We start from the raw sequence: 22,776 nt of genomic DNA on the forward strand, positions 1-22,776 counted from the left end.
TTTCAGAGCATTGGTACAAAATTCACAAATTATGCTCCTTGAAGATTCTTCATTTTCCTCTTGGTCCCTCCCTTTGAAAGCCCCCACTATCCCTGCCAATCATCATATACACACAATCCATGCTGGTACTTCATAAGAGAAAAGGTCACCGTTCCGTTTTTCCACAAATTTAGAAGTATAAAATGAGATCCCTCAGGTGCATGAACATGTCTCAGGCAAAAAAGAAGCTTAGCCCTAAATATCACAGTGCACAAAGCATACAGATTCCCTTTGAAAAAGTTACACTCTTCAAGCAGCCGTCTGCCTCATCGTAACGCTTCACGGTGGACATGTATCTGGGCTGAGGGTGGGGGAGCCAACAGTCTCCACATTAATATAATACAAACATGCATTAAATAAATCAAAACCTTCAATATCTTAAAACTGCATTTTAAACTAGTGTAATTCATTTTTAGACAATAAATACTGAATGAAAATAATGTGTCTGTAATCAGTGCAGGAGATCAGGAGGAAGAGCACTCAGCAGGACCGGCTCCTCCTTGCAGGACCTTTAGCATGTGAACCACAAGCTGACCGACTGCGGTGTTGCATTCTGCAGTTTAGTGGGTATTAGCACGGCGCCAGTGCTAACCAGTGCTAACCAGTGCAATCAGCCACAAAAACCATTGGGAGAGAAAGCAGTAACCGTTAATGGGTGACAATGGGACTCTTGAGCTTCCGATCTCTGGCCCGAGTTTTGTGCTTGTCTCCTTCCATGGAAAAGTACGGATGTGCGCTGGTGTGAGCCAGGGCTGCGGAGCACGAGGCTGCTTCTCTCTGCTCACCTCAGCTCCTCTTCTTCGGGTCAGGAACGACACAGCCTCGAGTTCCACTAAACATCCCAAAAACTTCTGTCCACATTCCTCTAGCACTTAACACGTACGCATCTACCCTGCTTCTCCATGCCCAGGGCCTGCAGACCGGAGCTACGTCTGACCTTACAAAACAGGTACAGGGACCCTGAAAAAAACAACTGCAGAAAGATACAAAACTACAGCCACAACTCAAGTAACAGTAAAGGATGCTGCTCCTTTTAATGCCTGAATCAGTCTCTTTTGGCTTTTATTATAGTTATTATTAATATTTGCATTATTACCTTTTTGCTTAATGCAGGATAGTTGCCATTTATACGTCTCTGTATTTCACTGGGATAATTCAGGATCAGCACCTCTTTCAGGGGAGCAGCTCAATGGCTCTTCTTAGGTGTGAAACCCTGAGATAACACCTCACATTGCCTCCCTCCTCTATGGCATGATGGTTTGTATGTGTGCTAGATTACAGAGGTGGAGCTGAGGGTAATTATCTGTCAGTAGATGGACCCTCTCTAATGTCAAGCCTGATGCTGCCCCTGTGTGCACTGTGAATGGGACGGAGAGGTAAGGGCAGTGTTTGGTTCTGTGGGGGCTAGGCTCATGTGCTGCAGGGGTGTGAGCTGGTGCAAAGGGCTGCTCAGGGGCAGACTCCAGCCCCCGACGACTGTGGGAAGGCTCTGGTTCCTGCGGAGCCTCTCCAGGAGGCTGCAGCCGGCCGCCACACGGGGCAGGGCAGGCTCCGGGGTCCTCGGCGACCCCGCCTGCAGCGTCTTAGTGAATCCGAGCTGCTGGAGCCGCTCAGCTAATCCCAGAGAGGGCGGATCGGCTTGCGGTCGACCCAACCTCAGCCCGTACACGTCCTGGAGGAAGAGCTCAGCGGGCCGGGAGGCCAGGAAACTGTCGGAGGAGGCGGCTGGCTCGAAGGGGCCCAGCGAGGGGGGGTCGGCATGCTGCGGCAAGCAGGGAGGTGTGACAGGAGCTGGCCGGCACTGGGCGGAGATACCCTTCTCCAGCAGGATCCTGGCCAGCCCACATGGTGCCATTGGGGGCAGCGATTCCTCTAGGCTGAGCTGACAGGCAGTTACAGGTGTGCTGGGGCCTGTGCGCAAAGAGCTGGGTATGTTGCTGGTCACTGCCACCAGGGGGCGGCAGAGAGAGCTGGACAAAGCGGGACAAGATGAGGTGATAAAGACCTTAGTGGGATAATGGAAAAACATGCAAGCTACCCTCAGATTTAACTGAATTATGACCAAGTCACTTGAACAATAAATTGGTGATGAAGTTCAACCTTAAACTGACCTGGGTGTGACCTGGGTTACGTCACTGGGGTGCAGAATTCTGCAGGTGGTGAAGGTGTAGGTGGAGAAAGTGGAGCTGAGACACTTCCCGGGGTTTCGATCTGCAGAGGCAGACAGAGCACTGCTGCACAGCGGCGCACCTGAACATACCTCAACACAGCTGTTCCAGTACAAAGCAGTGCTTGCTGGAAGCTCACCTGACACGACAGAATGTGAACTGGAAAGCTGAGCCCCCTGCTGGTGGGCGGCTTGGGCCACAGGGGTAGGAGGTGATGGGGGTGAGGAATTTAATTTCCTGCTGGTCCTGCTCTCCATCTTTTTTTCGGGGGTGGATGTGCACGGCACCATAAACAGGATGCCCGCCTCTTCCTCCTCATTGTCCTCTTCCTCCCACTTGCTCCCCACACTCGCCTGCCACCGTGTCCCCAGGGCCCCGTTTGCAAGCCTCTCCTCCTCCTCGTCCTCCTCCGGGTCTGTGAGGTGGTACATGGTGTCCTGCGGCAGGGGCCGGAAGCCCTTGGTGACCACGCCGGGGGGCGGGTCCAGGATGCTGGCCAGGTGTGGCTGGGCCAACTGCTGCCAGTGGTGCAGAGTCAGCGAGCCTGGTGGTGGGAAGACGAGGTCAGAGGTCATGGGACCATTCCACATGTTTTATGAAAATCCCGCGTAATGAATCGAGTATAAAAAGGGGCTAAGCTAAGCAGCTACGCTAAATGGCTGTGCTATGCTAAGCTAAGCGGGTAAGCTAAGCTAAGCTGCTCGGCTACGCTAAGTGGCTAACTAGGGATGCGAGCAGAGCGGCAGGCCATACCCTCCATCGGCTTAACGATCTGCAGCTTTTCAGGGAGGAAGGTCTTGTAGCCGCTGGCAGACAGGTCAGAGATGCTGAAGGAGACGGATCTGCCACCCAGGGAGGTGCAGGCACCCAGCTCAGCCTCCTTCCCCACCTGCTCCTGCAGCCTCCCCTCCCGCTCGGCCTGGAAGAAGCGGAGCTCACAGGCGTGGTTCTGCCTCCGCAGCAAGAGGCGGCGCAGAGCAGCAAGGAGGTCCCCTCCTCCTGGGGAGCCCGGCTGCCCCAGCTGGGCCTGCTTCCTGCCACGCGGCAGCACAGAGTCATTAGCATCGCGTTTTTAGAGCAGCATACAGTCACCGAGAACACGGAAGCCGGGTGTGGGCCTCACCTGCCGCTGTGGCCGGACTCGTCGGCGCCATCTACCTGTGTGGATAGGAAGGGCTGTGCCGTCATCACCACGCCGCCGCGGGATGACCCTGGGATGACCCCGGGATGACCTCGGGATGACCCCGGGATGACGGCCTGGTGAACGGACTTGTTCATGGAGCGCACCGCCTGGAACACACGTCTCTGGGAGGCCCTGGGCACCACAGAACTTTCTGTCAGGGAGAATTCCCCGGAATTCCCCAGTGTCTGCAGTAGCCCGGGTGCTGGTGGGCCCCGGTGTTTGCAGGTATCCTAGCTTTTTACACAGTTAGTGTAAATGTCCCAAAAACCTGACTGCAGCTGCCACGGAGATTAACCTCTGCTCCTCGTAGGCGCCATCCTCTTCACTCCGATCCCTCAGCATGGAGCCTTCAATTTCTGCTGCCAGAGAGTCCTATCATAAACATACACGCATGCGTCAGACACTGGGACATCAGCACTCACAGTAATTGTTGCAACAGCTGTCAGTAATGGGTCTCTTGCCCCCTAGCTGTCAGGAGAGGGAAGTACATGGCAGTGACATCCTCACATTGTCTGCTGAACAGCAGAAATGGCTATAAACCCTAAAAAATAGCAGCAGCAGATGATGCACCTGGGGGAGAAGCCCGTAGGGCAGGTGTGCATGCAAGGCTGCAGACGGCAGGCTCCGGCCGCGCAGCTCCTTGATCTCCTCCTGGGACTCCTGCAGCATGGCAGTACACTCGCTGTTCTGCTCCTGCAGCTCATTCAGCTACGGCAGACGTGAAGAGGCCCATTAACTCCTGGCATCACACAGAGTGCGAGACTGCATCGGCGGTCAGCTGACGAGTTTTATCCAATGAGCTTCACTCATAGACACTGTCACATGTAGGGAGTGTGAGAGCCCCCCTAACTCACCTCTGCAGTGAGCTGTCTCTGGGCATCCTTGGAAGCCTGTAAATGGGCCCTCAGCTCCTCCTTTTCCAGGGCCAGCTGCACAGATACAGGCAGATGGATTGAGAGGCGGGTCATAGGGGACGGGACCTGCCCCTCCCTGCCCCCCGCCGCTCATTGCCCCCCCATTCCTCACCTCCTTCACCCGGTACTGCAGTTCCACGATCTGAGACAGAAGCTGGGCGATCTCCTCCTGGTGACGCAGGAGCTCCTCGTTCCTCTGGGACAGCTCGTCCGTCAGTGCCACCATCTGGCTGCTACAGTCACCTGGAACGGAAGCCGGAGTCAAGGATTTAGCACTTTTCTCACAGCAGCTCACCTCTAACCCAATGTCCACCCCCCACACATGCTAGGTTCTAGGTTCTTCCAGGTTCTACCAGACCCAAGTTCTATCACAGCCCTACCCCAGGCCAAGGCTGAGCGGACAGACTCACGGAGCTCCTGCACGCAGTCCCGCACCAGTTCCTGCTCCTTCTCTTCGTATGTGAGGGTCTCTGTCTTCAGACGGCATGCCTGTAGTCACACATACGGCCACATCAGCATGGTCGTGTGGAGTGGAACCCGGAGCCCAGCATGGCTGCCACAAGGTGACCCACCTTGGTCCGCAGTGCCACGTTCTCCTCCTCCAGCTCCTGCAGCTTGCTCTGCAGCACCTCCAGCTGGTTGGCGGTGAGACTGGCGGCCAAAGGATGGCGGTATAACGGTGGCGATGGGCAGTGGGGGTCCGCCTCGCTCTCTTCTGAGGCGCTGGCCACCATACGCAGGAGTTTGTCTTTCTTCACCAGCTCGTGCTGCAGCTGCCGCACCTGCCAAAAAAAGGGGGAGGGAAGGAAGAAGAGGAGGGAAAAGAAGGGGAAAGGAGAGAGAGACCGGAGAAATTTTTAAAATCATTTATCGGAGGGGAAAGCAGAGAGAGAAAAGGGAGGGAGAGAGAGGTGCATGTAGCTTGGGGTACTGGTGCGGGCGGCTCGGGGTGACGGTGTAGGTGTGGGGGGTTCGGGGTGACGGTGTAGGTGTGGGGGGCTCGGGGTGATGGTGTAGGTGCGGGGGGTTCGGGGGTGACGGTGTAGGTGTGGGTGTGGGGGGCTCGGGGTGACGGTGTAGGTGTGGGTGTGGGGGGCTCGGGGTGACGGTGTAGGTGTAGGGGGTTCGGGGTGACGGTGTAGGTGTGGGGGGTTCGGGGTGACGGTGTAGGTGTGGGGGGCTCGGGGTGACGGTGTAGGTGTGGGGGGGCTCGGGGTGACGGTGTAGGTGTGGGGGGTTCGGGGTGACGGTGTAGGTGTGGGGGGTTCGGGGTGACGGTGTAGGTGTGGGGGGTTCGGGGTGACGGTGTAGGTGCGGGGGGTTCGGGGTGACGGTGTAGGTGCGGGGGGCTCGGGGTGACGGTGTAGGTGTGGGGGGGCTCGGGGTGACGGTGTAGGTGTGGGGGGCTCGGGGTGACGGTGTAGGTGTGGGGGGGCTCGGGGTGACGGTGTAGGTGCGGGGGGCTCGGGGTGACGGTGTAGGTGTGGGGGGGCTCGGGGTGACGGTGTAGGTGCGGGGGGCTCAGGGTGACGGTGTAGGTGCGGGGGGTTCGGGGTGACGGTGTAGGTGCGGGGGGCTCGGGGTGACGGTGTAGGTGTGGGGGGGCTCGGGGTGACGGTGTAGGTGCGGGGGGCTCGGGGTGACGGTGTAGGTGTGGGGGGTTCGGGGGTGACGGTGTAGGTGTGGGGGGGCTCGGGGTGACGGTGTAGGTGTGGGGGGGCTCGGGGTGACGGTGTAGGTGCGGGGGGCTCGGGGTGACGGTGTAGGTGCGGGGGGCTCGGGGTGACGGTGTAGGTGTGGGGGGGCTCGGGGTGACGGTGTAGGTGTGGGGGGCTCGGGGTGACGGTGTAGGTGTGGGGGGGCTCGGGGTGACGGTGTAGGTGTGGGGGGGCTCGGGGTGACGGTGTAGGTGCGGGGGGTTCGGGGTGACGGTGTAGGTGTGGGGGGCTCGGGGTGATGGTGTAGGTGCGGGGGGTTCGGGGGTGACGGTGTAGGTGTGGGGGGCTCGGGGGTGACGGTGTAGGTGTGGGGGGGGCTCGGGGTGACGGTGTAGGTGCGGGGGGCTCAGGGTGACGGTGTAGGTGCGGGGAGCTTGGGGGTGACGGTGTAGGCGGCTCAGGGTGACGGTGTAGGTGTGGGCGGCTCGGGGTGATGGTGTAGGTGCGGGGGGCTCGGGGTGACGGTGTAGGTGCGGGGGGCTCGGGGTGACGGTGTAGGTGTGGGGGGCTCAGGGTGACGGTGTAGGTGCGGGGAGCTTGGGGTGACGGTGTAGGTGTAGGCGGCTCGGGGTGACGGTGTAGGTGTGGGGGGCCTGGTCCCTGCTTACCTGGTCCAATGTCTTGGCCAGCTGCTCGTCCATGGCCTCGTTCCTCTCCTGAAGCAGGTGGTTCCTCTGCAGTAGGGACTGGCCAATCCGTGCGGCCAGCTCCAGGTCGCGGTCCCTCTGGAAGTGGAGAGAAGCACATGGCGAAGTCCTCCCTGGTTACAGTTTGGAAAACAGGCGAGAAAAATCACAGACAGTCTACCTCAGCCAGCAGGCATGTCACCATGTCTACGTCATTGTGGGTTCTGGCCATTTGGTCCATCCCGTCAGCAGTGAGGACTGTTGGGGGAGAAAAGGTGGTCAGACACATACACACAGCAGCCTGGGAATCCAAGAGGCGATTGGCTACACACCAACACACAGACAGAAGAGACCCCTACAGGCCAAACTACAGAACTGCAGAAACAAAGTGACAGACCCCCAGTCTCTCTACTCCAAGCTTCAAGCCCCCTCACAACTGCACACAAACACACCCAAGTTTCCGGTACTCATTCTGGGGTGGGGGCTCTCATAGCATGACCGATCTATCACACTGGGACCTGTGGGGGGGGGGGGGGGGGGGGGGGGGAGTTCCAGGACTGGGCTTTTACAACATGCAAGATACAAGGAACAAGTCACAGAGAAAAGAGCCGAGAGAGGAGACGCGGAAACCAGAAGAGGTCAGAGTTACCGTGCAACAGGCTCTGAGACCTGGAAGGAGTCAGGGAAGGTTCCAGGGTTAGGAGAGCTAGGGAGACAGGAGGAGGGAGGAGGGAGCGGTCAAAAAGAGAGGGAGAGTGGGGAAGGATGAAGACACCAAGGTGCTGGCAGATTCCAGGGAGGAACAGGAAGCATGGAAGAAGAACCTAATGGTTGCCAATGGGAACCTTTACCGCTTGACACCTGTCACCCCCACCCAGCTGCTGTGGCCCCCTTTCACAGGGAGGGGGGGACCTGCATGAATGAAAGGAATAGTCCCTCCATTAGCCGGCACCCTTATGCACAACACCGGCTCCCAGGAGGAGCTGTCACTAGACCACCAGTCAGTGAACTTCAAAGGAGTGACTTAAGATGAACGGAGACTGACAGCCAGTCATACCCTGTAGCAAGAGACACTTAAAAAATGAATGCGGCAATTACAAATGAGTTACTGCTCTTAGAGGGTCCCAAGGAAATGACCTGTTCTGGATGGATCCAGCTTAACATTTGCAGTACCCTTCCATTCCAGCGAAAGCCACTGGCAGTGACGAGGTGTAATGCCAGAGAGCCACTGGCAGTGACGAGGTGTAATGCCAGAGAGCCACTGGCAGTGACGAGGTGTAATGCCAGAGAGCCACTGGCAGTGACTTGGTGTAATGCCAGAGATCCACTGGCAGTGACGAGGTGTAATGCCAGAGAGCCACTGGCAGTGACGAGGTGTAATGCCAGAGAGAAACTGGCCAGAGTGCCTGGAACTTTGGTCTTTGATAAATATGACTATTACAATAGCAGTTTTTAATATATTTATATTTTTAAAAGTTATGGTTAATACAAAAATATAAAATGCAGTGTTTAATACAAATTAAATTTTAATACTCATCTCTTCACCAAGGTTGCAACAGATAGATATTTATAGATCTGCTGCCTTAATTTCGGGGGGGGGGGGGGAGGGAGGGATTGGCCCAAGTATCCTCTAAGCCACACCCCCCACCCCCATAACTTACACAAAAAAATTTCCGCTGCAGTCGAATCAGGCCTAATCCTCTGGCTTCTAAAACAGGCCGAGTTATATACTAGTTCTGCTCCAATCTGGCGTGAATTTTTCTGTGAACATAACGGGTGACACATGGCTGAGCCAGGTGAGGTAACGTCCGCCCCCAACACTCCGGCCAGGCCCCAGAATGTCCGCTCCGCCAAGCCCCTTCTGCAGCTGTAGCTCACTTCCGCTCTATAAACACAAACATGGACGTCTGCCTGCAGAGCACGGCGGGAAACGAGCCGCCGTGAACGCTTAAGAAGCCAGCCTCACCTTCCAAAGCACCACTCCTAGTTCCCGCCGACGTCCTTCCCAGGAGCACTGACTCAGCCTCAGTCCTCCCTCGGCTCACGTCTCCCTTTTTGCTCCTCTTCCCCCTGCCCCCACCTCTCATACTTCCCTCTCTCCTGTGTTATCTGCCCCCCTGACCCAAGCACTGGAATTCTCCCATCTCTGCCAGCTTTGCGCGCACACACACTGCACAGTCACACTTGTTCAGTAAGAGCTGGGAAAAAGGTTAAGGAAACTGAAATTCTGATCACTGCTTCATAGTTTGACCATGGATGGTCAGTGTGAATTAACAGAATGGATAACATATAAAACCACAACAGCACTCTAAAGGACAGGGCGCCGCCGAACTCCAATATGTGGAAGGATTTATTATGGATGTCATCCAATCCAGCACTCTCCTCCTTACGCTGCCCTGAAGGCGCTCAGACTGGGAGGGAACAGAGAAGCCAGCCTGAATGCAGATACTGTCATTCTGTGCCCTCCATCAATTGGCTGAGTCACTTGTCACTCAAGTCGAGCCAGCAAATCAAATCCTTCAACTTTTTCTAAACATGCGCAGAACTCCCATTTCGCTGGCCAAGTATAACCACTCCCTGGGATTTTTAAACACGGGAAAGTCCCTCAACAGCACCCGCTACCTCCCAACTTCAAAATATTCCATGCACATTCCCACCCCTGAGCCAGACACACAGGTCGCTTTGTTGACCTATGACCAAACCTTACGAAGTGGGTATCACAGACTCACCCATGCAGGGCAGCGTCTCCTCTGCCAGGACTGGGCAAATGGTGGCATCCTGCTCTTCAGCGCCACAAGGAGGCACCACCAAGTCTCTGCTTTCAAACGGGTACAGGGACTCACATTCGGACCCAAACCAAGCGGGCTCGGGCTCGGGCTCAGGGGCTTCAGCGCCATCACCTGAGAACGCAGAAGATGACCTTGTCATCGCAGTCGAAAAACATTCCACAAGAGGGCAGCATAATGTTGTGGCGTAGGGTGGTTACTTAAAGCAGGCTTTTAGGGACTGCAGTGGTTCATGGAATTGTGGGGCGGGGGCTGCATAACTGTTATCACTTCATCCGAAACTAACTGAAACACTGACCTCTGCCGCCAGTGAATGCAATGCAGCACAAAGGGCGTTGTGAGCGTGTCAGTGTGTGTGTGCGTGTTGGCTGGGCAGAGCAGGACCTGACAAACACCAGTAACAAGAATGTGTTAATAAACTTAAATTAGTTATTTGAAATGCAGTTTCCTGGGTTGCGTCAGCCTGCAGACGCCTGTAATTGTCTTTTCTGACTTTTGGGTTTGAGTGTCAGGGACCAGTAGAGTCTATGTGTGGCTTAAATGTTACAGACCTTTTTCCACCTTTAACTGTGGCTGAATTCTTTGCTGTTTAATAATTAGACATCCTGATTTAAATCGGCAAGTGAACACTGGAGTTCAAAATACATAATTAGCGTAGATCCCACCCCCCGCCCCAGGGGAGAGAAGGGTTATACATAAACTCAATGATGTGGGGGTTTCATTGGAGGTGAAATCGCAAGCAAAGCACCAGAGCTCTTACATGAGGGTGCAGGTAAGAATGAAGACGGACACCCGCCCCCACATGCCCCCTCCCAGCGAAAGGCCTCTCTCCACGCACCTGAGTCGCTGGAGGGGTCCACCTTCTCGCCACTCGTGGGTTTCACTTCAAACATCTCCTGGCCCTGCTGTGCAGCCTGGGCTGTGGCCGAGGATGGGCCCACCACATCACATGCTGCTCTGCCAGGAGAGGCTGCCCTAATCAAGGCCAAGATGATGAGGGACTTCAGTGACCCCAGAGGGAAATTCTAGTGCATACAAGAGTGAGCATGTGCAGCACAGACACACACAGGGAGGTGCATGTGGTGCAAACGGTACAAAGTAACAGTACAATTATCCTGAAAAACAAAATATTAAGATATTAAAGAAATAAATATTTACTGATAATAACAATAACAATAATCATAATAATAATCATAATGATGGGGTGGCCCCCCATCCTGGGTTGTTCCCTGCCTCGTGCCCATTGCTTCCGGGATAGGCTCCGGACCCCCCGCAACCCAGTAGGATAAGCGGTTTGGAAAATGGATGGATGGATGGAATACAGATAGTAGATGGCATCAGATTGGTATCATTACAAAGATGGGCAGCTTCTGCGCGGGCTACAGCTGGGGGGGTGTGGGGGGTCAGGTAGAAAGGATCCCCAGAGGTATTTTTTAAAATACCATTAAAACACCATTTAGCTGGTTGCTAAATATACTCCAGGACAGCGCCCCCTGTAGCAGATGAGCAGAACTGTTGATATTGGCTCAGTCAGTGCTACCCTGAGGCCTTGTTGTGATTTGCGCAAGTAAATATAAAAATGGGTAAAAATTATATTAACATAATGATGAATGCAACAGATAAACACCAGTAACCCCCCTCGCTCGCCTGTCAAAACGTCACCAACACGGATCTCATCCAGACCACCCCCTCTCGCTCGTGTTAACAAATAAATCAGACAATGAGAAGCTGGTGGCTGACAGCACGTAACAGTACCATCCATCCTGGATCTGAAACCCAACCAGTCAGTAGCTTTAAGCAAGTTTAGTTGTAGCCCTCAGAACGCATTTCATTTGCTGAATGCTGGCAGCACAGAGCTTTTGGGCTCTTACTTAAGAGACCTTCATCTCTCCTTCATCTTGTGAGTGAGTGGGTGTGTACAGTACCAATAATCCCCCACACTCACAGCACAGCAGGACTCTGCTAAAACCTTAAGCCTTAACCCCCTCCCTTACCCATTTTTTCAGAAGCTCCTGGTGTAGAATCTGAAATTCTGAAGCATGCATGAGACATGCCATCTAATTGAGACTGGAGGCCTAGGTGAGTGGCTTTATGCTTAAAAGTGCTTGTGTGTGAGTCGGGGGGGGGGGGGGGGGGGGGGTGCCAGCCCCATGAGTCAGGTGGCAGGAATGAACAGCGGCAGAGCAGCGTCAGAACAGAGTCACGGGCAAACATAGTAGGAAAAAGACCATCATTCTCACATAGCCATGCAGAGAGGACAAACATACACGAATATCATCATTAACATGCTTTAAATGGTTATATAGCTGTGCTTCACATATGCAACCATAAGCCCTATCTAAATTACGTTTGTTATATAAATAAATACCATGTATCTAAAAGACGCCTCGTGCCCATTGCTTCCGGGATAGGCTCCGGACCCCCCGCGACCCAGTAGGATAAGCGGTTTGGAAAATTGATGGATGGATGTATCTAAAAGACCTAGACTAAAAAAAACAAAGTCTTCCAAATATCTCCAGGGTATGTCCATCCATCCATTTTCCAAACCGCTTATCCTACTGGGTCGCGGGGGGTCCGGAGCCTATCCCGGAACCAATGGGCACGAGGCAGGGAACAACCCTGGATGGGGGGCCAGCCCATTGCAGGGCACACTCACACACCATTCACTCTCACATGCTCTCCAGAGTATGTGAAAGTATTATTTAATCTTGAAGATTAAAACAGAATCCTTAATATATGAGCACACCAAGCAGAGAACCAATGTACCACTTAGTGGACGGTCCAATCAGAAAATGAGTTATAGATCTACGGATTGAATCAGCAGTAAATTATCCTTGAGGTTCTAGCTCAGGGGACACAGCTCAGACACAATTTACCCGGAGCATGACCTTATGATGAAATTAGATGGTTCTGACCATTAAATAAATCCTTCCCTCCTAATGGAGAGACTCAAAAACTGACCTTGGAATGTGAGTGCATCTTCTGAAAGCAGTAAAAAAAATTATTAATAACCCAAAACATACGGAGCTGTCTGCCACCCCCACACACACACACACACACACACACACACACACTCCCAATCCCCAGTAGAAATCCCACAGCAAGAGGGAATCAGTCAGCTGTAATCTAAAGCAGACTTCCTTAGCCAGATCCTCAAGGACCCCAGACAGTATGCGTTTTTGCTACTATCAGGACCTGGGATGGAGCAAAAATGTGGACTGACCGGGTTGAGAAACACTGATCCAAAGATATGCTTCTCAGCTGCCAATGTCTCAGACTAATTGTTCCCCTTAGTCTTCAGTAAGTTTTATTCTGTAACTGTTAACCACGTTGAGGGGAATGTCACTTGTGGGTTTGGGGGAGCCATTTACGTTGTGGGTTTGGGGGAGTTATTTACATTATGGGTTTAGAGGAGCTATTTACGTTTCCCCTGAAGAAGTAGATTCTAACCCCCCTGGGCTGTATGTTGAGATGTCCTCACACGGCACAGATGGTCTCCGTTGAGTAAGGAGGGCCTGCGGAACACGCATCCTATCTGATAGGGTTACTCGCCTATATTACTGCACAGCAGCATAACATCACCTGTTCTTTGCTGCCCCAGCACCATCAATCTGAGCTTCAGGAATTTCAAAAATACCCTCTGCTGGTGTTTCATGATGATGCCCGTCATGGAGAACTTCTATGAGTTTGCTTAAAATGGAGCAGAGGTGGCTTCAAAAAATGTCTGCAGTCTAAAGTAAAATGAATAGTCTTCAAATTACATTTATATTTAATCATATTACTGCATTTTAGATTATGGTCAACACAACATCAATAAATGACTCCTACTTGTCTTGATTCACCGATAATTCACATTCTCATAGTGCCACAAATTTTTTCAGTATAGGATTTTGAACAGTTAAACAGTTGCATATGAATTACAAATATTACTTTTACTGTACCACTAGATCTGCCCTAAGCACTGTACACCAGTACAGCTTAAAACCATTTTAAATCTACCTCCATTGACTACTGATTTGAAAAGTTATTTAAACAATGGTACAAACTTTTCATTTCAATTTCTTGACAACAGAGAACTGCTACAAAGAAAATATACGGTTAAATAAAACTATTTCCTTAAGTATCTTTTACTGCATTGCATGAAGGAAAAAAGTTTCTACTTAGACTTGTAAATACATGTTTACATAATTTATACGTCTAAAATATTACAGGTTTAATGCGGATCCATGCATGTGGTTCATGTATGAACAACTTCACTTGTTAAACCTGAGGAAAATCCGGCTATAGATGCACAGTGGGTAAGAGAATCATAGTAATGAAATTAATTATCACCCTCGCATCGACACGAAAATATTAAAGATGAGTGAAATGCCATAATTATAAAAAAAAGAATAATGGATTCAGATCTGATCGCCTCCTTCCGAACATGTATCATCTAAATGACGGTGACAGTTAGATTGAAGGGCAGCCCGCTTGCTGCATTTCAGTGCCGCGCCTTTCGCCTTATTTCTGGTGTTTCCTCAGCCGCTACTTCGCCAAACGCAGCCGTGCAGACGGTAATCGAGCACGTACCTCTCAGAAACAATTTTATATTCGGTCCAGACCCGAAAGTACACGTGATTCTCTCTCTTCGGAGTCAGAAACAAAAGACAGCTCGGATTTCAGGGAGGGAAGTTTAGGGCACACTTTGGGAAGATTAGAGCCTCATCTCGTCATCATCGGCGGACTCCATTTGGAATCGCTTGGACGTAAAGCAGGGCAGCTTCAAGTTGCAACTTATTAAACAGAATTTGTGAATGACTCGACAAACACTGTCATATGTATTCACGGTATTACGTTCCTTGGATAAAAAGTGGCCACTGGAATAAGGCAGCACCGTTAGATGGGGACAAAATGAAGGCGTCATTGTCGTCATTATTGTGCGACTTTGTTTTCGATCCACCACGTCCATTTATATTGTTCGTCATTGTCAAATCGGTGGGGAACAGCAGACGCTGCAGAGCGCTGGCATTTCTACAACTTTTAACTCTGTGTTAATACGGTTTGCGCGTTAGTGAAAGTCAACTTCATTCTGTGCAATTTTGCCTGTCAAGGTGGAAAGTTATGCTGTAAATTAGATATAATAATCGCGAAGTCAAACAATGGTATGTTCGTAAGTACACTTAAGTTAAAGTTCAGCACTGTTTTCTTGGCATTTTCGGGGTTTTCGGAATTATTTGTGAAAGACTAACCTGATATGTGCAGTACTGCAAAAAGTTCTGCAGAAAACTTGAAAGGGATATGATGATCAGTATTAAGTTAATATCAGTGAGGAATATTAGCAACGGATAAAATGTTTTGACTATGGCAATGCTGATTTTCGCGTCTTTGTTGTCCTTTCATGTGCTTTGGGTTTAAAGCTCTTTTAGCTCTTCTTACCCGGTCATTTTCTCCCAGTTTCCGGAGCACGTTTTATGGAGTCCTTTTTTTCTTACTCTTTACCTTAATGACGCTCTTTAAAAGGTACACATCAGACAGGTATAGGCATGCTGGTTAACCCCACAAAGAGCTGTAATACACAGACCCGCAAACACACGTCCCTTTGGGTGCTTTGCGCTCAGTGCTGAATAGGCAGCAGCGACACCGTCACTGTTAGCCGTGACACTGGCGCCGTTTAGCAGCGACGGCATGGGACGCTTCGGTCCCTCCATCCACCGCCAGACGGAGAAGGGGCTTCATCCCATGGAAGAACTTAACACGGAACTGCGTAATGCAGCACTCTGTTGTTTAATTATTAGTCATGAAAAGACTGCACTACTGATTCCAACAGAAACACCGTTGTGAGAGAAGTGAATTTCACGCATGTGATTTGAAAGGAATGCGGATCTTGATTTGATTTATAGCATTTTTTTTTTCATTTTCTCATCGTCTGCTTTGATAAAAGGCAAAGGCGACATCCGAATAAATGACCCTAGCGTTGTTAAATTATTTGGATCTTATATCTGAGACACTATGCGACGTACTCAGGTTCTTTTTAAAAATATTTCCCGTTGCTTGAAAGGAAATGGAGAGCGCACCGTTTGCCGAAATCTGAAGGCAGAGATCGTGGTGGGAAATCCTTACCCGCTTTGAATGCGAGCAGGTAAGAGTGCCAATCTAGTCGTTGTCACAAACGAATAAAGTATAAGAGATATGAGGCGTGAATTTGCGACACACGATTTGCCGCTGTTTCCTCATCCGTGTTGTTCCTGCTGTCGTTTTGCAGAGCGGCGAACTGAAGGATAAATGCCCCCGCCGAGATCGACGTGGACCCGGCGATTCCATGTCTTTCTTGGTGAGTTTTGTTACTGGCGTGATGAGCGATTAAATAATGTATGAATTATTTCTCCCTTTTTGTTCTCATTGAATAACGGCATCGACAATATGATTTTTGAACGTCTTCTTGCCGACAGACATATACAATGACATGTATGTTTTTCTCTGTGATATTTTGGGTCTGAGAATGCCCGGTGCGTATTCTATTAACAAATGTCATGATTTTTTGGAGTCCGCCCTTGAGATGGGTCAGTAGTTAACATAACTCCTTCACCTACTCCCCACTCCATGCTTTTGTGCAGCACCAGCATTTCACAGCACTCTCCACTTTCCTTGAACACCGCTTCCTCCTAGCTCCGCTCCTTTAGGCTGTTCACTAAACACCCTCCACCCACTTTCCCCCAGGACTGCTCCTGCATATCCAACACCCAGGTCCACTCTTTCAGCATTGAGGACCACTATGAGGATGTCAGCCAACAGCACTTGGTTTGTACGCCATTTCCCCCTGCATCATTTTGTGCCTTTCTTCTGTAGTCATGTCCAAGGTACTACTACTAGTACTGGTAGTGCTGTCCTTTAGTGTTGCTGGGCACTTTTCTCAGCTGTTTTTCATCTGCTGGTACAGCCCTAAAGAATCCTATCTTTACTGGGCATCAGCTCTTACTGAAACACCTTCCTGCAATTGGAAGTCCTCTGTTCCTGCAGCATTCTGCGCTGTTGTGCTAACAGCGCAGTTCCACAATGCACTGCCCAGTGACCCGGGACAGGCCACCCCCTCTGAAAGATGCAGAGGCCCCCTGGGTCCCGTGTCCCCTGCATAAGCATGAGGGGGAAATGGTCTCAACTTGGCACTTGTTTGTTGATGCTGTCCAGAGCAGAGATGGGTCAACGTGTGCTGTGAGTGGGGCAGCTGACAGTGATGACCTCGCCTCGCTCTCCGCTGATGCTTCCCATTACCAGCTTCTGTCAGAGCTGGGTGAGTTTGTCACAAGCCTCCGCTATTGTTTCTGCAGCAGTCGCAATCTTTCGCATATAGTGCCTTCCCCATAGACGCACACTGTGTGTCTTTCATTGACCAGTGGTGGCCAGGAGGTGATATCGATGAAATGACTTGGCTTTGTTCTGCTAAAGGGATTGGGGAGATTGAGGGATGGCATCTGCTTGCTGACTTGCAGCACTTGGCCTCATAAGTCAGCTGCCTCTCAGTTAGTGGTTGCCAGCAGAGATGTCACACTGCTCAGCCAATGGGCTCCGAGCCTTTCCACGGTCACGCTGCTCAACCAATCGGCTCCGAGCCTTTCCACGGCCACGCCGCTCAGCCAATCGGCTCCGAGCCTTTCCACGGTCACGCCGCTCAGCCAATGGGCTCCGAGCCTTTCCACGGCCACGCCGCTCAGCCAATCGGCTCCGAGCCTTTCCACGGCCACGCCGCTCAGCCAATCGGCTCCGAGCCTTTCCACGGCCACGCCGCTCAGCCAATCGGCTCCGAGCCTTTCCACGGCCACGCCGCTCAGCCAATCGGCTCCGAGCCTTTCCATGCTGGTTTCATTGGACCTGCAGAGCAGAAAGGAGGCCGGAGCAGGCAGGCATGTAACTAAGAAGTGCACTTCAGTTCCTCTAAAGTACATGCAGGATTCCCAAGTGTTATGCTGGAGATACACAATCATGCTCTTATTGATGTACCTCACCTTTAACCTCTGTCAGTGTCTTGCCAGAATCATGTTATTCCTCTAAGAAAGACCTGATGGCAGGAGGTCCTCTAGTGGACATATTGAATGTTGCTTGGCGCACACTCATCATAGCATTAAGTGCGTTTAGTACATGTTGAGGCTGTAAATTTGCTGCAATCTCATGACAGAACTTAGTCATAGATCCAACAGCGTAGCACGACTTATTCTCAGTCATCTTGTCACTAACTTAGCCAATGATTAATGAGCAGTCGAGAGTTGCTTTGATGATGCCAGACGGAATTCTTAGGAAAGAAATGTCTCGTAAATGCTTCCGAATATAGCAATATATATACACACCCGGATAAATGCTGAAAATTTACATAATTTGGGTGGAGCTTATCTTGTTTGGGGGGGGGGGGAGGGTATTCTTCTCCCTTGCCAGCTTAGCTCGGGCATTTTTCTGTTTGAAAAAAAGTTGATCCCATCTGCTCCCATACTAACTTTGAAAAGGGTGAGCTTTTTAATGAGTTATCATATACCCCTGATCCCTCCTCACGGGGTGGTTTCTAACGAGCTATCATATACTCCTGATCCCTCCCCACGGGTGGTCTCTCATGTCCGGGCCTGTCTGCTTGCGTCCCATCAAAAATGGAGAAAAGTGGCCAAGATGGCCGCGTGCTTTGTGCTGAGCCTCCATGGGCGATCTGCCGAATGCGGGCTGTACCCCCAACCCCCTGTGCTTTGTGAAAACAGGGTGGGGCTTCAACAACCTGAGTCAGGTGTGTATGGCGCGACACATGCCGTCTGGCCGGCTGGTGGCAGTGAAGCGCACCAACCTGGATCGCTGTACCGAGGATGAGCTGCTACAGCTGCTGGTGAGCTGGCTCCTGCTGGGTGGTGGAAATATCTGTCCATGTTTCTCTGATCAGGCTTGGAACATTGTCATCCTTGCATGTATATCTGAAATAAATTAGCAATTAATAAATTAGTATTGGCTGCTGACTATTGGCTCTTTTCTTCAGTAAACAGACCTGTCGTACATGAAGTTGTGCTGCTGGTGCTTTCAGTTGACGTTCCTTTCCATGGGGACACTTTTTGGTGTTACACTGGTGCTCGTCTGCTCTTACGTCCCCCTAGAACGAGGTACTACTGTGTCGGCTGTTCCGCCACCCCAACCTCCTGACGTCACGCCTGGTATTCGGCTTCTGCTGCCAGCTGTGGGTCCTCACGCCCCTCGTTAGTTATGGTGAGCCACCTGACACTTCCTCGGGTGCATCCCACGGGGCCGGTGGAGAAGCCGCCCACAGCTTGACGTCTCTTCTGGCTGGCTCGCCCAGGCTCGGCAGACGCCCTTCTCAGGACGTATTTCCCGGATGGCATGAGCGAGTCCCTCATCGCATACCTTCTGCACGGTGTCCTCAAGGGCCTGGAGTACCTACATGAGATGGGATACGTGCACAGGTGAGAGGAGAGTGCAGTTCTCCTTTGGATGGGAACATCTGGAAAATGAACATATAGGTGTTCAACTGCTGTACCTTAAAACGGTGTTTTTCAAACTGGTCCTCGGGAACCCACAGACATTCTGTCAGGGAGCTGGGAGGTAGCAAAAACAAGGACCACCCGGGTGTCGCGACTGAGGGAGATCTCCCTGTCTCCTGGCAGAGGCGTGAAGGCCAGCCATATTCTGCTGTCCACCGAGGGCCGTGTCTACCTGTCGGGACTGCACAGCGCCTACAGCCTGGTGCGGGACGGCCGGCGGCTGCAGGCCGTGTATGACATGCCGCAACACAGCCCTGCCCTGCTGCCCTGGCTTAGCCCAGAACTCCTTCGACAGGTGTGTGTGTGTGTGTCTGTCTGTCTGGCTGTCTGTGTCTGTCTGTTTGTTTGTTTTTGTGTGTGTATGTCGGTGGGTCTTTCTGTGTCTGTATGCCTGTGTGGGAAACATGCTGCCGTCGTCACCCTCCCTCCCTCCACCCAGGATCTCCATGGATACGGGGTAAAGTCGGACATCTACAGCCTGGGAATCGTGGCCTGTGAGCTGGTCAGCGGGCGGGTGCCCTTCCAGGACATGCACCCCACTCTGGTACTAACCCGCACCTCAGTGCCTGTACTCCCATCTCTGTCCTCGTCCACACGGGCTGTTTGTATCCATCTCCGGCTCGGTGTGTCACTAATCTGCTCTGTAACAGTCCTGTCTCTAATGCAGTCAGTGCAATTCCCCTTTAAACCCTCCCCTCCACGTTTAAATGAGGCTTGTGCTCCCTCCTCACCCAGATGCTGCTTCAGAAGTTGCGTGGTACACATTGCTGCCTGTTGGACGTGGCCCCCTTCCCCCTGGGAGAGATGGGGGGCCTCAAGGTGTCCCGCTCAGGTGTGGACTCTGGCATCGGAGAGAGCGTGGCTACAGGCAGCCTGACCCGCGCCGTGGCCCCGGACCGGCCGCAGAGCCCGACGCTGAAGAACCACTCGGCCACCTTCCACAACTTGGTACAGCTGTGCCTGCAGCAGCAGCCGGAGCGCCGGTGAGCTGGCCGTCCCGTATGGCCGCATGCCACCTGCTCTTGGGCTTTCCTCATGGCTGGGGGGGGTCTGACGCTGTATCTCTCTGTCACACAGACCATCTGCCTCTGCATTGTCGACACACACTTTCTTCAGACAGGTGGGTCTCATCTTCTGTGACTTAGCAGCTGCTTTGCTGCCCCCTACAGGCTGACTTGTGACACTGCGCCTGTCTGCTCCCCCCTCTGTGTCTTTCAGGTGAGACGACACACCCGGGACTCCTTCCTCAGCCTCATGTACCCGGCCATACCCTTTTCCAGTCCCCTGGACACACCTACGTCGCACCCCCTTTTCCCGCCCTGCCACGGCCTCGCCCCCCGGGTGGACTCTCAGGATGGGGCTTGGGACTTTTCTTAGTTTCCTTCAACCCCCACCACTCCCTAAATGACCAGCACTGCTTCCAGAAACCAGAATACTACATTTTCCATTGCCCAGGTGAGATATTTATTATTTTTGCTTTTTGTAAGACCTGGTCCAGTGAGGCAGAAGCTGTGTCACTGAAGAGCTGTGAATAGTCTGCTTTCTGCAGCCTCGGCTGAAAGGATCAGCCCCAACCTACAGGAATGTGAATGCAGGGCGACTGGCCTTGTCTGCAGTGACAGCACAGGCGGTCTGACCTGGCCTTGTCTGCAGTGACAGCACAGGCGGTCTGTCCTGACCTTGTCTGCAGTGACAGCACAGGCGGTCTGACCAGGCCTTGTCTGCAGTGACAGCACAGGCGGTCTGACCTGGCCTTGTCTGCAGTGACAGCACAGGCGGTCTGACCTGGCCTTGTCTGCAGTGACAGCACAGGCGGTCTGTCCTGGCCTTGTCTGCAGTGACAGCACAGGCGGTCTGACCTGGCCTTGTCTGCAGTGACAGCACAGGCGGTCTGTCCTGACCTTGTCTGCAGTGACAGCACAGGCGGTCTGACCAGGCCTTGTCTGCAGTGACAGCACAGGCGGTCTGACCTGGCCTTGTCTGCAGTGACAGCACAGGCGGTCTGACCAGGCCTTGTCTGCAGTGACAGCACAGGCGGTCTGACCTGGCCTTGTCTGCAGTGACAGCACAGGCGGTCTGACCTGATCTTGTCTGCAGTGACAGCACAGGCGGTCTGACCTGGGCTTAGGCCTGGGTTCCCTCTGCCCCGTCTCTCGGGATATTTTCTGTGTTTTGCCTTGTTTTTTCGTTCATGTTTATGCGTGCGTCTCAACCAGGGCATAGATGGTGAATTTCTCCAAAGAACCGGTTTGTTCCCAGCAGAGCCCACATTCTGCCCCACCTGTGAAAATGACATTAAAAATATGTTGATTTTTTTTCCAGTGTATTTATAACACTAGACGCCTTTTGGTTTGAGCACTTGCCGTCCCGTGTTAATGAGGGTGGTACTACCTGCATTACATGTACTGTTGTTTGTGTGTCCTCCCTCTTGCTTAGAGTTAGTTATTTCTGGAGTGACTAGTGACTGCAATATTCATCAGTGTTCCTTTGCAATTCCAGTCAGTTATTGAACTGCACATACATGAATCGGTAATGTGATTTGACAATGTCTGTGTGTGTGTGTATATCCCCCTTGAAATGTCCTGCTTTGGTTCTGAATCAACGGTATTGTGGGGAACATGCGTTACTACAGCATATCATATACCTCCATACGAGGAATATTTCAGTGTTCTTGATCAGTGTTCTGTACCTTGTGACAGAAGAAGCCCACATTCCCTCACGACGGCATCCTGTAGGGTGACGTCCCGACAGCAGAAATTCTCTGCCAGAGCACGGTCAACATCAGATGTATGGCTGCTATACATGTTTAAATGAAGTATCCGCAAAGTCTGTCATATGGCTATCCGCCTGTCATATGGCTATCCGCCTGTCATATGGCTATCTATATTTTACAGATTATTTTTATATTGTCATCCTACCAAGTCAACTTAATAATCTTAAAATTATACATTACTCCAGCTACTTTTTCCCTTAACATTTTTGTTCATGGAAGTATCTTATTTTCCCTATTGATGCGGTTCCAATCACTCTTTTTCCCTGGTCAAGACATCAAAACGTCAAGAGCAAAGTGGCGCGTTGTGACTGATCTGCACGGCGATGCCACCATTCCTGTGCATTGTACACACGTTTGTATTGTACAGCTACCTTTGTACGGTTGACTTGAGATGCTGTTTCACCCTTGCATTTTATATATTGTGAAGGGAAACCTGTATAACACATTTTGACTGTAAAATACCTTGTGTGCGTTTTTCAAACTGTATTCTTAATCTGTTTATATGTGTGTGAATCCTTTTTGTATAATAAAATATAAGCATGACAAGGAACCCCACCAAGTGTCCCCCTGCCCGTACCTTCCGGCCGTGTTCAGTTATGATTCTGTCACTGAGCCAGTCCCCCAACCCATCCCTGTTTGTTTTTGAATCCATGTCTTCCTCTGTATTCTGTCCAGTGTTGCACTTGGCTGTTCTCCATAATAACATCGCCTTAGTGACCTATTTTGCTGATGAGATGTGAAAGAGAGAACTAAGTGGAGGAAGAAGCAAATGCACACATCAGAGGATGTGCAAAAATACATAGATGTGAGTTTTTTCTTTGTGTAGGAGTTGAGGTTTGTGGTCATTCTGAGAAACTGAGAAATTCAGAAAAGTACTACAGGGTTAAATTCATAGTAATACTGGAAACCTTTGTGGCCAAGGTGGTAGCCTGAGGAATTCCATGGTGATGTGTGAAGAAGAGATACAGGGGACAAGGACAGCGGCTTTTGGGAGACAAAGCAGGTGGACAGTGGAAGCAGTGGTCACCCTGGTTTTCGCCTTACTGACGACACTGCCTGAGGAATC

The 22,776-nt window shown here is 51.6% G+C and overlaps 2 protein-coding genes across 6 annotated transcripts; one reads left to right on the top strand and one right to left on the bottom strand.

Moving 5' to 3' along the window:
• Window positions 1–61: 61 nt before the first annotated feature.
• Window positions 62–14,348, bottom strand: trak2 (trafficking protein, kinesin binding 2). Of its 5 annotated transcripts, XM_049009955.1 has the most exons (17): window positions 14,007–14,348; window positions 10,273–10,409; window positions 9,378–9,548; window positions 7,298–7,354; window positions 6,830–6,906; window positions 6,631–6,747; window positions 4,877–5,086; window positions 4,715–4,793; window positions 4,417–4,547; window positions 4,245–4,319; window positions 3,961–4,098; window positions 3,686–3,762; window positions 3,331–3,522; window positions 2,961–3,241; window positions 2,347–2,751; window positions 2,151–2,250; window positions 62–2,009 (listed from the first exon to the last, which is right to left on the bottom strand). In XM_049009955.1, exons 2-17 carry the CDS (start codon window positions 10,325–10,327, stop codon window positions 1,370–1,372), a joined length of 2,805 nt encoding a protein of 934 aa, XP_048865912.1. In that variant the 5' UTR covers window positions 10,328–10,409; window positions 14,007–14,348; the 3' UTR covers window positions 62–1,369. The 5 variants fall into 5 exon arrangements, with proteins under 5 accessions (XP_048865912.1, XP_048865883.1, XP_048865893.1 ...); XM_049009926.1 differs by having other exon boundaries at window positions 2,151–2,751; XM_049009936.1 differs by having other exon boundaries at window positions 2,151–2,751; window positions 10,273–10,459.
• Window positions 14,349–14,355: 7 nt separating this feature from the next.
• On the top strand, window positions 14,356–22,265 carry stradb (STE20 related adaptor beta). Its single transcript, XM_049009987.1, has 13 exons — window positions 14,356–14,578; window positions 15,475–15,555; window positions 15,679–15,747; window positions 16,134–16,214; window positions 16,602–16,704; window positions 18,152–18,273; window positions 18,536–18,644; window positions 18,736–18,859; window positions 19,061–19,232; window positions 19,377–19,481; window positions 19,673–19,920; window positions 20,015–20,057; window positions 20,156–22,265. The coding sequence occupies exons 3-13, from the start codon at window positions 15,736–15,738 to the stop codon at window positions 20,312–20,314; spliced, it is 1,278 nt and encodes a 425-aa protein (XP_048865944.1). The 5' UTR covers window positions 14,356–14,578; window positions 15,475–15,555; window positions 15,679–15,735; the 3' UTR covers window positions 20,315–22,265.
• The last annotated feature ends 511 nt before the right edge of the window (window positions 22,266–22,776 follow it).

This window comes from Brienomyrus brachyistius, chromosome 1 (assembly GCF_023856365.1).
Source record: "Brienomyrus brachyistius isolate T26 chromosome 1, BBRACH_0.4, whole genome shotgun sequence".
Lineage (NCBI taxonomy): Eukaryota > Metazoa > Chordata > Actinopteri > Osteoglossiformes > Mormyridae > Brienomyrus > Brienomyrus brachyistius.

Bases quoted from the DNA above. Each gene is read 5' to 3' on its own strand.
- trak2 (XM_049009926.1), bottom strand. From the start codon at position 10,327: ATGTTTGAAGTGAAACCCACGAGTGGCGAGAAGGTGGACCCCTCCAGC. The intron at 6,748-6,829 runs GTAGACTGTCTG...CTCCACTTCCAG, and splicing joins TGACATGCCTGCTGGCTGAG to AGGGACCGCGACCTGGAGCT. The intron at 4,099-4,244 runs GTGAGTTAGGGG...CGTCTGCCGTAG, and splicing joins AGAGACAGCTCACTGCAGAG to CTGAATGAGCTGCAGGAGCA.
- stradb (XM_049009987.1), top strand. The intron at 19,233-19,376 runs GTGTGTGTGTGT...CCCTCCACCCAG, and splicing joins GCCCAGAACTCCTTCGACAG to GATCTCCATGGATACGGGGT. The intron at 19,921-20,014 runs GTGAGCTGGCCG...TCTGTCACACAG, and splicing joins CAGCAGCAGCCGGAGCGCCG to ACCATCTGCCTCTGCATTGT.